General features: G+C 32.2%; 1 protein-coding gene and 1 long non-coding RNA gene across 3 annotated transcripts in view; one reads left to right on the top strand and one right to left on the bottom strand.

Annotated features, from left to right (window-relative positions):
• LOC110999684 (blood vessel epicardial substance) overlaps positions 1–13,312 on the bottom strand; it is a 41,001-nt gene extending 27,689 nt beyond the window's left edge. For both annotated transcript variants that reach the window (XR_006750407.1, XM_022268870.2), the window contains exon 1: positions 12,470–13,312. Coding sequence is in view for 1 of the 2 variants with exons in the window: in XM_022268870.2 (XP_022124562.1) it covers positions 12,470–12,949 (480 nt within the window). In the remaining variant the exon portion in view is untranslated. The remainder of the gene's footprint in view (positions 1–12,469) is intronic.
• Positions 13,313–13,435: 123 nt separating this feature from the next.
• Positions 13,436–14,811, top strand: LOC110999707. Its single transcript, XR_006750442.1, has 2 exons — positions 13,436–13,672; positions 14,222–14,811. It is a non-coding gene; the product is annotated as an uncharacterized LOC110999707 (long non-coding RNA).
• Positions 14,812–14,981: the final 170 nt, after the last annotated feature.

Genomic DNA, 14,981 nt, shown 5'->3' on the forward strand with positions numbered 1-14,981 from the left:
TACCATGTTGAAATAACAATACCCTATCGGAAAGATTACAGTCTGGAAGATGTTTTACAAAAAAATACAAGAAATGGTGATGGTCGGAGCACAGGACAACAGCAAGTCACAAGAAACGCACACATTCAGTATTGAAAGGCAGACCGAGTTGGAAAAAAAATATCAGACATATGTACTATACTGTATACTGTTAATGGGCTGTTCAAATATTACATAAGCAGATTTACTGCAAGTCAGCGACACTCTCAAAAATAACAATTATTTTTTACTAGTAACTAAACGTATAATTTTTTGTAGGAATGCACGAAAATGGACATCATTCTCAAGCATAAACAATGTGTGGATAATATGTGTAAAAAAGTAAATAATTACTTGACGTAAAGTCAAAGTCAAAAATAATTTATTCATAGAGGGAACATAATGTACACTTATGAACGTCAAAAAAAGAAAAGAAATATATGACATTATTGTAATTTTACATTTGCTGCCAGTTCTCAAATCAGGGGCGTAGAAGGGAAGAGAAGAACAAGCAATAAACTCTCCGCCACTCTTTTTAATAATAACCACCGTAACCACCTAACCACCAAATAATAAAATCAAAGACCCCCTATAGTGCTACCAAATATTCTGCATTGTGTAAAAATTATTGTATGGTTACAGAAATAACAAAGGCTTTAAACAAAATTACAAGTAAAGAATATTATAAATCCTATTAAAATTATTTACTCAATTAAGACTGACATTAATATGTCTACATTAACGTATTTTTTACAATTATATTTCATATTTTTCGGACTCACGATATACTGTACTATAATGTATTAATCTTAAAATATTTAAATTACGCGTCACGTTGTTTGTCCGATATGGACTCCTAAACTACTTAAGCGATTTCAATCAAATTTGTAATTAAGTAATTCGAATGTCCGACCTCAGGGCATGAGACCCTTAGCTACTAAATAACTAAAGAGTAATTAGAATCTAACTAAATTATTTATGGATAACCAACCCATTTTATTGGTACTTGATATAACTACCGATCAATAACAAAGTGAAATTGAACTGCAGTGAAGCAATATTGGATGTGAGTCTTGTTTGGGAGACGCCTTTGCATAAATTGATCAATGCGACATAACGTAACTGGTATTGTGACATATATACACCTTATATATATACATCGCTCGCAAAAGCTTCATACCAGGCGTCGACTGGGTCACATATTTTCGAACTCTGCGGATTTTTCATCGGTCGGTTAATAAATAAAATTCATTTAATTCGTGTAAATTCTTTACATCATCTATTTTTATCGTCACTTACATCGCTCTCAGATTTCTGTATCTGTCAATCTAATAGGCAAGGTGATCAGCTTGTGAATGACACACGCCGTCGATTTTTTTGGGTCTAAGGCCGGTTTCATCACGATGTTTTCCTTCCCCGATCGAGGGAATGTTAAATGCGCACATAGAAAGTCCATTGGTGCAGAGTCGGGAATCGAACCTACGACCTCAAGGATGAGAGTCCCACGCTAAAGCCACTAGGCCAACACTAGTTTATAATCCATGGTATGCTATGAAAAGTTATTATTACTTATAAGAGCGTACCAATTCTTAAAAGGCCGGCAACGCACTCGCGAGCCCTCTGGCATTGAGAGTGTCCATGGGCGGCGGTATCACTTAACATCAGGTGAGCCTCCTGCCCGTGTGCCTCCTGTTCTATAAAAAAAAAACTTATTGACCGTCAGACACATTTAAAACTACGAAAAGCTTTAATGGAGATAAAAGTTTGTGAAAATCATACTTTTAAGTATGATTTTCACAATCGTTTTTTAAAAAAAACCCCGTTAAACGATAAAGCCTATTGTATCTATGTAATCGATGTCTTTATCTATAGTTACAAGCATTTCTCTAAGTACTACTACAGCCATAAATTATAGACAACACAAGAACCTCGAAAAGGTTCAAATATAGAATGCACCAGCACAAAAGTAGCCAATACACCTAAGCGACGCTCGAAACGTATGAAATATCTCAAACAAAACGGCAACTTGAAGAGATTTTTAATCACGAGAAACGTCGAAGACTCATCTCCGTAGCAAATAAGTAAAAGTAGGTCAATTTGCTTCTCTGTCCAACTACTTATGTCATTATTTTAACTCAGATCTGGCATGCCTTTTGGCACTGGACTTCGCTGAAACTGCGCTGGGGTCAATAAATAATTAGAGCAAGTATACCGAAATGTGAGTATAAGGTCTATGCTAGCTGGACTAATTACAATGAAATTAAATACATAGAAGCAAAGATTATATGTATTTTTAAGATTGTCAGAGATCAGTGTATTTTATATATTTAAGTAAGTATTTGAGTATTTTTCCGACATAAAGAATCGGTATTTTATAGAGATACATTTTTGATGTGAAACATCTATAGAAGCACGTAAAACCGATTTCTGGCGTGCTGCTTCACGCTATATGATATATACAGTCTAAATGCAGTAGTAAATTTCACATTAAAAATATTTGATGAAAATAATGTTTATTCAACAAATAGTCACGTTATCTGGAAAAAAATCGTAATATTTTATTTTATTATTATAACATATTTAATTCCTATCACAGTTTGTTCTTTTCTGCATATTACTTTTACAAAATAATGTCGATGTTTCACATCTGCCAGGCGTCCCGTGACGGCTCACATTTTTATTTATCGGGCTGGAAGCTTATCTGATGCTAAGTGACACCGCCCATGGACACTCACACTGCCAGAAGGCTGCTGCTCGCAAGTGCGTTGCCCGTCTTTTACGACTTGGTAGACTCTTATCTTAGAGAGGTTTGGAGACTTCGGTGGGCAGCTGGTTCCACAAAGTGGTGGTGCACGGCAAAAGGTGCCTTAAGAGCGCTCAATTGTAAAACGACGGACGTGAATTTCGTCTTCTACCACGACGAACGCTGATGGAACATTAGCTATATGTAAAAAAATCGTCTCAATTGATTTTAAAGAATATACAAAAAAACTTTATTTTAGTGTTATTGTAATGGAATCCAATATGTTACGGGATTAGTGATATGTTTCGACTCTGAATCTTACCCATACAGACAGATACTACGAGAATGATCAAATTAATCTCAACACGTTAGAAAAATTGCAATTTTAGTTACCACACACAAAATGTCATTCACCCCGCCCCACTAACCCATAGCCTGGGCGACGCATACAAATAGGGTTGACTATAAACAGGTCAATTTATTTCCATCAACTATCGATTTACAAGTGCCTATTTACAGAGTTTAACAGATAACTATTAGACGCTTGCTCTTACATTTGTAATCATTTTTACTTTAAACCATTAAGTATGTCCATCGTCCTTGTATTTACTTCTTCACCTCAAGGTGAATGGGGAAGTTATACAACACTTAAAACAATACATTCCAGGGAAATTGGTAACGAGGAAAGCACCTCCTTACTGGAGTAATTTATTAGTAATTATAGGACGACCACAGGTGTTACTAGAAACTTATCTGGATAATTAGACTCCATCAGAATCCAGTGTTGATACCAATCAATTATTTATCAATATCCGTAGCGCTGATTCAGTCGCAACCAATAGCGGGGTACCTACATAACGTTGAAATCAGAGTGGAAACCGCTACCGCTGTTAGAAGTTACAGGTAAACGGTCGTCAGACCAAGGTGGTGACCAATCGTAACTACAACTGAAGTTTAAAATAATATTACTAAAAAATAATGCATTTTCAATAAGGAAGTGTGTTGATTGCAACATGATGATTATATTCAAATAGAACCATATAAACAAGAAGACCAGTCAGCCGATTATAGAATCAATAATAATAATAATAATTTATTTATTGCACGAATATGGTATAAAATGTCAAGGTGGTACAATTGTCAGTCGTTCGCATATTCTGCCACACACAGTGGCGCGCAAATTTATCTTAGTTTAGATTTTACATTATTAGTCAGATTCATATCAATTAAGTCAATTATTATACATAATTAAATTTATATAAATTACCATGTCTCACACAAATAATCGTTTATTGAGTAGTACGTTTTTTCTAAAAGTAATGCACTAAGTCGCTTTTTAAAGATTCTTGTCGGAAGATCTTTAAGTTCTTTCGGTAATCTATTGTAAATTTTAATTGCCATACAGAAGGCGTTTTTCCGAAATAATTCTAAATTTATTTTTGGCACAGCCAATAATAAATTTAGAATTGCAATAGGTCAATAGGCAATAGGCAAAAATGCTGCAATAGGTCTAATGCCGAGATCTATAGAGCGCACTTACACTTTGCTCAGACTAAACTATCGAGTTAAGTCATATTTGGTATTTATAGAGCAAACTACGAATCTCTCGGAGTGTTGGCTTAGCTTAATCTCAAGTCCACGAAATCGACGACTTACCAAAAACTTTGACTATAAGCCTAACAAAAATAATGGCCCAAAATTTACTTTGCCATCATATCTTTTACCTGACTTTTTATTTTGTCGTATCTGGCCTATAGCAGTGACATATGTTGACAACAAAATTCAAACTAACTTCAACTCTCGCTTCAAATCTGTTATTTTCGTTTGCCTAAAAATATTAATATCTTAGATATTTAATCTTCTCTACCGTGTCACATACTGTAAGTATCTACACTATCTATAAATATCAATATGCTGTAAGATAAATACAAAGATCTTCATACACTTCATTCACTAATTAGGTATAAGCCGGCGGCAAAAATTTAATGGTTATCTTAGCCAATATAAGACATTCCTAAATGTTTACTTATTAGACTGTTTACTTTTTTAGCTGGTACTGATCATGACAATAATAGTGAAAGCTGGAGACCAAAGAGGGCAAGAGCGTCCTCTATAGATGCTACATTTAAATATGTAAATCAGCCGGGAACAAGCCGCAACTGGACTGAAGAAGCTGGGTTGACGGAAACCAGTGTTGAAGTCACCACTAAAAGTCAATCAGCAAGCAGAAAAAATAAACCTTCATTTGAGGACCTTAAAAAAAATTGCTGTGGCAAGAGTTGGACAACAACAAAAGAAAATATGAGATAGAAATGGAACATTTAAAATTAAAAAATCAGTTAGAAATAGATTCTTCAACAAAAAAATAAATTATCATTAGAAGCTTTACAGTTAAAAAAAGAATCGGAAAATAAATGATTAAAATACAATAAGTTTTGTTTGATTTTCTTTATTACCAAAAACGTAGTTAAATTGGGCAATCACGGATTGCCGGAATGCTAGACCGGTAGGATGTATTTCATTGTTTTTGTGTTCTTCAACTTCTGGTGTCTGATCAGCAAGATCGCCATCGTCATAAGCATCCCATCTCTCTATACCTATATTATGCAGTACAGCATAAGCAATATTTATATTACTGGTATTTGTCAATTTTGACCGTAGTCCTAGCTTCATTTTGGTTGTGTTCGTTCCGAACATATACTTTTGGTATTCGGGGATTCATATCGGCTGCAGTTCCTACCCTTGCAATGTTTTCTATTAAATATAGAACTCTCTCTCTATATTCTCTATTATGTCACTTTCGATAAAGCTAGGTCCAGGTCCAAGTCAAAGCCAGTCGTTGTTTTAAAGTATAATTAAACATTTGTAACAGCTCACACAAACAGAAACAGCAAAAGTGAAAAAGCGATTGAAAATTTTTAATTGTAAATACAAGTTGTCATAACAATGCGATCCGTTCTACATAACAAAAAATTATTGTCATCTCTGTAATTATGTCATTTAACTTTTAAATAATTTTTCTAAAGGTAAACTTGTAAAATTCTAGTTATTGCAATAATAAAATAAATAGATATCAATAAATGTGTACCGTTTTAGACGTTTAAATATTTGTTATTGTTATACTTTTTTAAAGAATAATAAAGAAGGTATTCCGTGAAATGAAACATCACTTTGTATTTTGTCATTTTCTGTCTTAGCTTGTGCTTAGCTTAATATTACCGTTAAAATGTCTATAAATACCAAATCATAGTTTATGCTAAGTGTACACTAAGCTAAGTTTTTCGTTAGTAAAGTTTGAGTTAAGTCAAAGCGCGCTCTATAGATCTCGGCATAAGAAATGCTATAGTATAAATACCAAAACTTCAACTATTACCAGCACAGATAATAATTATCGAATTTGTTTAAGTTCCAACAGCAAGCCTGCTAAATCCGAATCCCAATCCTAGTTAGACATTAGTTATTTGGACGAATAAAGGTGTAAATTGCAACGTCGTAATTATCGGAATCTAATTTTGGAATGATTGTGTTAGTTTTACAGCGTAGGCCTTCTGGGGAAATTATACCTGTTTGGTAATTACCGGTACCATTATTCCGGTAGTCAATAACTCTTAATAGCGATAGCGATCTCTTACTCAATGTTGGTCCCAGCGCTAGGCTTATTAGGAATTTTTAGGCAGAATTCCTAGGTGCAACCCTAAAGAGTTTTGTCTGTTATTGAAGCCAGGCGTAAGATGCTTGAATGACTATTCCCTTTATTCGAAGGGTAGAAACATATTCTAACAACAAAAATGTTTCTGTTTATCGTCGAATTTATTATCACTTTCGGGAGCGGTAAGGTGTGTCGCTAGAGTAGTAATAAATAACAGTATGAACGTTTCATAGCTCTCACTTTCTGAAGGTGCCATAACTAATTCGGGATGCCACAACCCATAATCTAAAGAAATAATTTGACCTTTAAAATCATCTGAATACAGTTATAACTCAGAAGTATGGAGATGCTAAACACAACAATGTAGAAGTTTTTGCCCATTGATGCATTTTACGACACAAAGTATGATACTTTGTGTCTTACATACCAACTTGAAATTTTCTGTCTCGAAACCATCAAAGTTTCATCAGCTAAGACAAAACAAGAAAATAAACTGCGACGCTGCAGCTATCAGAATTAATATGCAGCAGTAGTAATCTTCAATCATCCAAAACTTATGCGTAAAATAACACGTGTTGTATCACAAAACTCAACTAATGAGTATAATTTTATTCCATAGGATGAACTACGAGCCACCATCATTAACTATTAATATATCATAACAAAATATGAATCGATTTTCGCAAAAAAACTGGAATCACTTTGAGTTTCAGCAATAAATTTTAACGGCACGTTATGATGCGGTCAGAATTATTAAACATACCGCATTGTATTGGAGTAAACGATGTGCCTATGCCGTAAAGGTCGGTAAAAATAAAAAAAATATTGATTCCATTTTTTTTATAGAACAGCGGGCAAACGGGCTGGAGGTTCACCTGATGTTAAGTGATACCGACGCCCATGGACACTCAATGCCAGAGGGCTCGCGAGTGCGTTGCCGGCCTTTTAAGAATTGGTACGCTTTTTTCTTTAAGAACCCTAAGTCGAATATAAAGAGTATTTTTTAAATTATTCCTTGAGCTCTGAGGAAGGTTTTTTTTTGGTTTGAAAAGAAAAAAATTCTAAAGAAAAGTTTACGGGGTCTGCTAAAACAAGGTACCAAAATCAATCACACATATAAAGCAACTCCACTCCTGCAATCAACAAAGAATATTCTATTAAAGAACACAAAACAATAAAAACAAACTTGATCAACATTTGTCTCCACAAATTGGATCTTGCAGAATGGTTGCTGCCGCCTCGCATGTTAATTTTGTGTAAATTTAAAACCAAATCCAATCTAGTGTTATGTCATTTTTAGAGATAGCTATTTCATTATCACTCAGGGTCGTCCATTAATATCCTTAGTATATTAAAAATTCTATGTCATATACATATTTACGAAATTTTATGTCCGACTATGGACTTATGGAAGGAAAGATAAATGAATGATAGACCTTAATATTATAGTAACATTTTGGATTAAAAGGGATAGCGGGGAAGAATTGAAAAATGGTGGGGATGATACAGGTGGAAGAATTTAGAGAAGGCCTTCCTTTTGTCGAAGTTAGTGTATGTTAAACATGTAGTACTTTTTTTTTATTAAAACTGGAATTATTTAACTGAACGAAAGTTAAATAGAAATGTTTCTGTAATGAGGTCGATAAAGTATCAAACGCATGCATTTGTGGCTCACTTTGCGGAAGACAATAATTACGAAGAGAATGGCGTAAAACGATTGGTATTCAAATTTTGTTATACGTTTCTTAAATGCCTCTAAGATCTTAAGTCTTTATCTACAATGGTATGAAGATGTGCTCGCGTTAAGCGTGTAATCCGAAAGTGAGTAATGAACAGTCACATTCTCGTGCGACAACGCTCGTCACGAATTCTAACACTAGTACAATAGACTGATAAGCTTAATGTTTCGAGGAAAAACCTTGAATAAAAAAGGCTGCTTTTAAATTCTTCAAATTTAAGATCAGATAACTCTAATAAGTATAAGGCTATTTATTCTACCTAAAAATAATATGTATGGATATGCATCGTATCCAGTGCATCTCAACTTTATCAACATATCTCGAAATCTCTAATCTAGTATAATAATGTTTTTAATTCTATCTAATATAATCTTGAACTTTTATATTAATTTGCTTTACCAAATCCAAAACATATCTAATCTTTAAAAAATTAAGAGATCAGGATGTCGAATTTACTTAAAACATTTTTTGCAAACGGGTGTCAAAGTCTCGTCTGAATAACAATAATATGTAACCCTGTGTCTGTAAGCAGTAAATAAGTTTGTACGTACATATATATAATAAGTATAGCTAATTATAACTAAATCGCCATTTCTAAGGCTTCAAGTATAATTTAGTATTGCTAACTGATAATAATTTAAAGTCTACTGGATGACATTGAGCGCAAGCCTCTTATCATTTTTATGATTAGCTTAATTGGATAATATGACCTATAATAAACCCTCGTAATTTCTAAATTTTTAATCATATGTATTCATGTTTACGTATGAAGGTATTTAAATTGTGTGTTGGAAGACAATTTTCAACCAGTATTTCTTAACATGGGGCCCACGCCCCGGAGGAGGGCAATTTGATTGAAATTTAATTGCATTGAAAATTATTTAAAATTAGAATTGGAGTTGTTCATGTTTTACATACAGTGTACATATAGTAAACAATTTCCTGGTATTTTTTTCCTACAAAAAAAATTATAGGTATCATTAACGTTTCTTTAATTTTTATTAATGAAAAGTTATATATGTTAAATGGAGGGGGCTTAAGAAATTCAGTAAGGCTAAGGGGTGTGGCACAAAAAAGGTTGGAAAACACTGAATTACACTAACCAACATAATTGTATGGCTATAAATTATACCTTAGGTAGTTAATTGTCTTAAATCGCAACCAGATTTTTTGTAATTATATGATACATTTTACAGATGAAACTGTAGTGAGTGGACACGTCTAAGGACTTTTCACGGAATGCTGTTTCTTTTTCCGCAGAAACGCTTTTATGCCATACTGAAGGACATAAACCTCTGCACTACTTAAATAGCTGGATGGGTTAGACTCGACCTAAATTTGTATTAATATATCTAAGTTATATGATATATCTACCAGCAAGCAATTCCGAGCATTTAATATGAGGGTTTATCATAATTTATTTAACAAGAAATATAATAATAATAAAACTGTTATCGCATTAATGAGACGTTTATCTTTTTTACTATTAAAACGATAACATATATACTTAATAAGATAAATATTATCTAAATTTCTAAGTTTATTGAAACATTTCGGATAATACCAGCATTTATTCATGATAAATGTAGACCACTCAAAGCGAAACCATCGTCCTATATAAAGTACACTTAACCCAGTTCTATCTAAGTTAAATGACCCTTTCACACAATCATTGTAAATTTCGCTGGCGTAATACATTTACGGGTATGGTTTGTTTTAAATTCAATTTGTAACCGAAATCTATGAAACGCTCAATTTTGTTTGCATATTTCGCTTGTCATATCTATTTCGCGTGAGTTGAAATACATTATTATATATTTTTTGTTTATCAATCTAGTTTTTGCAGAAAACTACCCAACAATCTAGATTACATGTCACAAACAGTTGCGGGTAAAATTCAATAAAGTATGTGTCGATAACTTCTTGAATGTTTTCAAAAAGGATACATATCAACTTGAAATTTAGGCAACATCTTTCTACGATACTATAAAAGTAACTGAAATTTTTACGCCCAAAAATAAAAAACAGAAACATTTAAATTGTCTGTTATTAAATGCTTTAATCTACAAGAATACCAATATATATAATATATATATTTCCTAGCATATTGCGTATAAAAGTATAAGACTGGCGGCATCGCAATTTCCTCGCACTAAGTATCCCATCTTCCTGTAGACAATGAATCGAAATACAATTTTAACGGGAAATTACACTCACATTTAGAATTGCTTTTATATTTGTTTTAATTAAATATAATACTATGTACACATACGTCTTAATTTTGCAAATGTATGTTCGTTCCTCTTTGTACGGTCAGATGACATAAAAAGCTTGCACTACATTGCTACATTCAAACGTTAACTAATTAATTATTTTGCAATGATTTCAAATTTGTAATAAGGAACTAGTAAACAGTAATTTCTCGTGATTTATGATGACTTGTATGTCAGATTTAGTTGGCAATTAGTACACAGAACAGCGTATCAAAATTACGGTAGCTACAATGTTTCTAACTCAAAGTTAAGCAACTGTTCCGATTCTCCAATATCTTGAGTCAGAATATTAATTACGAAACGTAAACTGTGATTGTTCTATACCAAATATTATTTGCTAAACATTCGAATCGCGGTGTTCTAAGCGGAATTTGGACTTAAATACAATATTAAGAGTATTTTCTATGATACATTGTTGACAGTAAAATATGTTGGCTGTCAAATACGCCCAAATTGGTATCGTTAAGTATCTATAGTAAAATCGTGTAAACTGCATAATTAATAAGTTTTGGTACGTACTTGAACCTCGATTTAAACCTCGATATCGACTTTCGAAACGTGATTCATTGAGCAGACGCGATTTGTTATACAACACCATATTGGGTTCTGGTAAATTACTTTAACACATGGCTTAATATTCTAGTATCGATAATGCTAGTAAAAGTTGACAATAATAAAACTTATTCAGATGTTTTATGTTTTGCTAGTAAATCAATGAAAGAAACCGAATTTATCGAATTTACTAAGACGTGTTTGCCCAATGTGCGAGAAAAACATATGATCAAATTATTACGAGATTTTATGCTTGTTACCTAACCAAATTTATTGTGTTAGAACACGTAAAATTTTAACAATAAAAAAAAGGTATTATTTCCTTTTGGATATTTCTGTTTTTAATCAGAGATTATTTTTTTCCTAATGATAAATAGAAGACCTCCAGAACTAAGTGTGTTCATAATTATTGGTAGTTTAAATATATACTATGGTAAAAAATAGTTTTGCAAAATTTTTGTAAAGTAAACCCACTTTAACTAAAGTGATAATATAAATGTTTATAGTATTTATATTTTACGACAGATAAAAATTCGCGTGAAGTAATTACTTCTTGGTAGCTATAGAGATATAAAAATGAATAATGTGATGGAAACTTTTGTGCATTTGAATAAAAATAGCATTATGAATAAAGTATTCTGCACTTTGAAATTCAATGAGTATCTGCAATATTACATCACTCTAGGTCAGAAAAGCTACAGAAATTTTTAGCAACCATTTTAGGTTTACCAAGAAGATGCCTTATGCACGAAAACATAGTATATAATAGAGTCTACTAATATAAACTAGACAACCATGACAAAATTTTATTTATATTTCTAAAGGGATTCTATTTTGTGACTGATATTATATGCCATAAACAAGATTAAACTATGTAATAAAATATTCTATAAATAAATCAAATTATGCAAAATTTAAAATTGTGCCTGTGTATATGATACATATATACTGCAACATAAAAGATTTTATTATACTTGACCACAAAGAAGCATTGTAAACTCGCTGTCTAACAAAAATTACACAAGTACTAGTAGTATTAATAATAAATACAAGTTATTGTACTTTCTACTGTCTATCTTCATATAGGGAATACATTAACTAATGAAAGTGCAGTGATCCCTTATCAAAAGGTAAACAGTACTACATATCTATACATACTATATAAAGAAGTTAAATGTATAATAACATGGCAAATGATTAATAATTTTTTGATTGCAATAAATAAGTATATATATTTGGGATGTTTTGTTTATCTCACTTTAATAGAAGTATGGAAGTATTCTCTAAACAATTATTGCATATAAAGAAAACGGATAATTCTATTACTAACCCACAATAAAAATTATTATTAGTGAAAATATGTTTTCTGAGTCAAGTTGTTTAAATAAAGAAAAGTTATGAGATGTTGTTTTAATTAAAGCTACCCTCATTTATTTCAGAAAAGTAATATTTAAATGAATTACCTAAACTTGTAGAAATAAAATTGTACTTTTACCTCTTCAATCTCCTTGTGAAACTTGATAGGCCTCATCAAATAAAACTGAACAGCAAAGTACACAAAATTAATAATGATGAAAGCACTATTCCACAGCACAGCATCCAAATAGCACTCTATACTCCAAGCCCACAGGCCCGAGAACGTGCACCCTAGGATAAGGGCAACACGTAACCAAATGAGGCCACTAGGAGTGTGGGGTGCCAAAAATGAGAGCAAGAAGAACACATTTGATACTTGGAAAAATATATGGTTTATGGGTCTCCAACGCGGGCAGTGGTTCAAATACAAGTCCCACATCGAGGGCCGTTCTTGAATGGTCACGTTTACAAAATCGCCTCTATCAGGTACCCTCGAGGTCTCTATTAAGCCCATATCTGTCGTCGTTGATGCTATGTCACTGTCCGTCGCCGTCAGCTCTACCGTACCATTCTGAAGGCTTGTTATCACTCCGATTGCTAAGGCACTGAGGAATAACATAGTCCCACCGAACACACAGCTCCGGGTCCGAACCGCACATCGATATTTTCCCGAGGACGTTTTGCATTTGCGCGCAATTTTATCACACTTTAATACAGTTTATAAATTGAATAGTTTGTCTCATGAAGATATTAAATAAGCGCGAATTGATTTTTTTCATTAAAGTAAAACGAGCGCGGGTCACTTTTAGGAAACCCCGTTACTGTTTTTACTAAAACTAATATTAGTATTAATAAAAACTTAATTAAAACAATTTAAGTTTAGAGATATGATTAAAGAAATTTCGTTTTTTTAAATAAAATCAGAAATATTGCACGGGTGAAGCAAACAATCATACACGAAAACTACAGAATCAAGAATGACAATAAAATGTCAAAACAGGATTTTGCTTGAAAACAAAATAGTGACAGTGACGTAAAACTTTGCCTGACAAATAGAAAAACAATGGGAAAAGAAATTAATCAATAGATTGTTGATAGTCGTAGTCAGTGTCAGTTAAATGTCATCTGATATTTACTACCAAGTAGCAACTGCCACTTGAAATAATTTTGAATTTTAAGTTTTGACTTTATTTTATAGGTTAATGTTATTTTTGTAGATAAAAGCATTTCTGAAATGCATTAAAGAAGTTAAATAATGTAATGAACTATGGCTTCATCTTGCGACAAGTTGCTTCATCCAGAGTTAATGACCAATGAGGAACTTATATTAATTATTGAAGAGGTAAAAATCTATAATTGTACTACATTTTGCTCTAACATTTTGGTGTTTTTAATTAAGTATATTGTTATAGAGACGCTTACGAGTACCAAATTTACATACCATGCAAAGAGATGAGCTTTTATCAATATTTCACAACTTCTGCGTCCCTTATGGACAACGAAAATACAAGGACACTGGTAGAGGGAAAGTATTAAATAAAAATAGAAATAGCAGCCCAGAATCACCTTCTAAGCTTAATGCAGTACATAGTATCAGCAATTGGCATCATTTAAAGTTAAAAAGTAAACCAGACAATGAGAAAATAAATCCACCACCAGATCTTCTGTCAGGACATATTAAAAGAATAAAATTGGATGTTAATTTAGTTAAAGAAAATGATAAATTTAAAAGAAAAGTCCCAGTTTGTCCGGTTAGTAGTATTCCTTTATCAATATTACATTCTTTAGATTGCAAAGGTAATGTGTGTACAAATATTGTCCTAAGACAACCTAATATCTAGAACATAATTTTTATATGATTGCACTATTTTAACAGTCATATATTTTTTAGGATACTGAAGCATCAGATTGCACACCGCCAAAAAAGGACAGGAAGCTAATAATCTGGCCATAAGTTTTGTACATTCAAATCTGGACTGATCACTATATATTATAAGTGTACACAAATTAGATTTAAGCTTTAGTTTAATGACACATTGTTCTTATTGTTTCAGTACTTTATCTTAAGCAGGTGTATGCACTTATAGTCTTAACTTAAAAACAATATATATATATAGCCCTGCTCAGCAGACAATGTTTTTGTTAATAAGTTTTTGATGTATTGCTAAATATTGTTATAGGAAGTAATGAGTATAAGCCATTACATTGGCTTTGAGCCAATATTAGTCCAGACATACAACTTGTCCAGATTTATCTTAGCTTTTATGTTCAAATGACACTGGTCAACATGTTTGGTGGACTTTATACTCCCTGTTTTTGTTTATTTGTTTTTTTGCCTGCGAAAAGTTATCTTTATTGATCCCTGTAAATATAAAATTAATGTGTATTCTAAATTTGACAATGAAAACAGTTTCTCTAGAAAAGGAACCATACTTATAAAAAAATATAGGTATTCAAATATATAAACTATTAAAAAACTTATATTGTGTTTTATATTTAAAATTTTACCTTTAGTTTTATTTATTCAAATATATATTAATCTATGGTCATAGATCAGACAATGCTAAATTCCTTATTTCTCTGTATGACTTATCATATTCTGACCTAAGGCCACAGATTTATATGTATAAATAAAATATAATAATTTCTAT

This window comes from Pieris rapae, chromosome 9 (genome assembly GCF_905147795.1).
Source record: "Pieris rapae chromosome 9, ilPieRapa1.1, whole genome shotgun sequence".
NCBI lineage: Eukaryota > Metazoa > Arthropoda > Insecta > Lepidoptera > Pieridae > Pieris > Pieris rapae.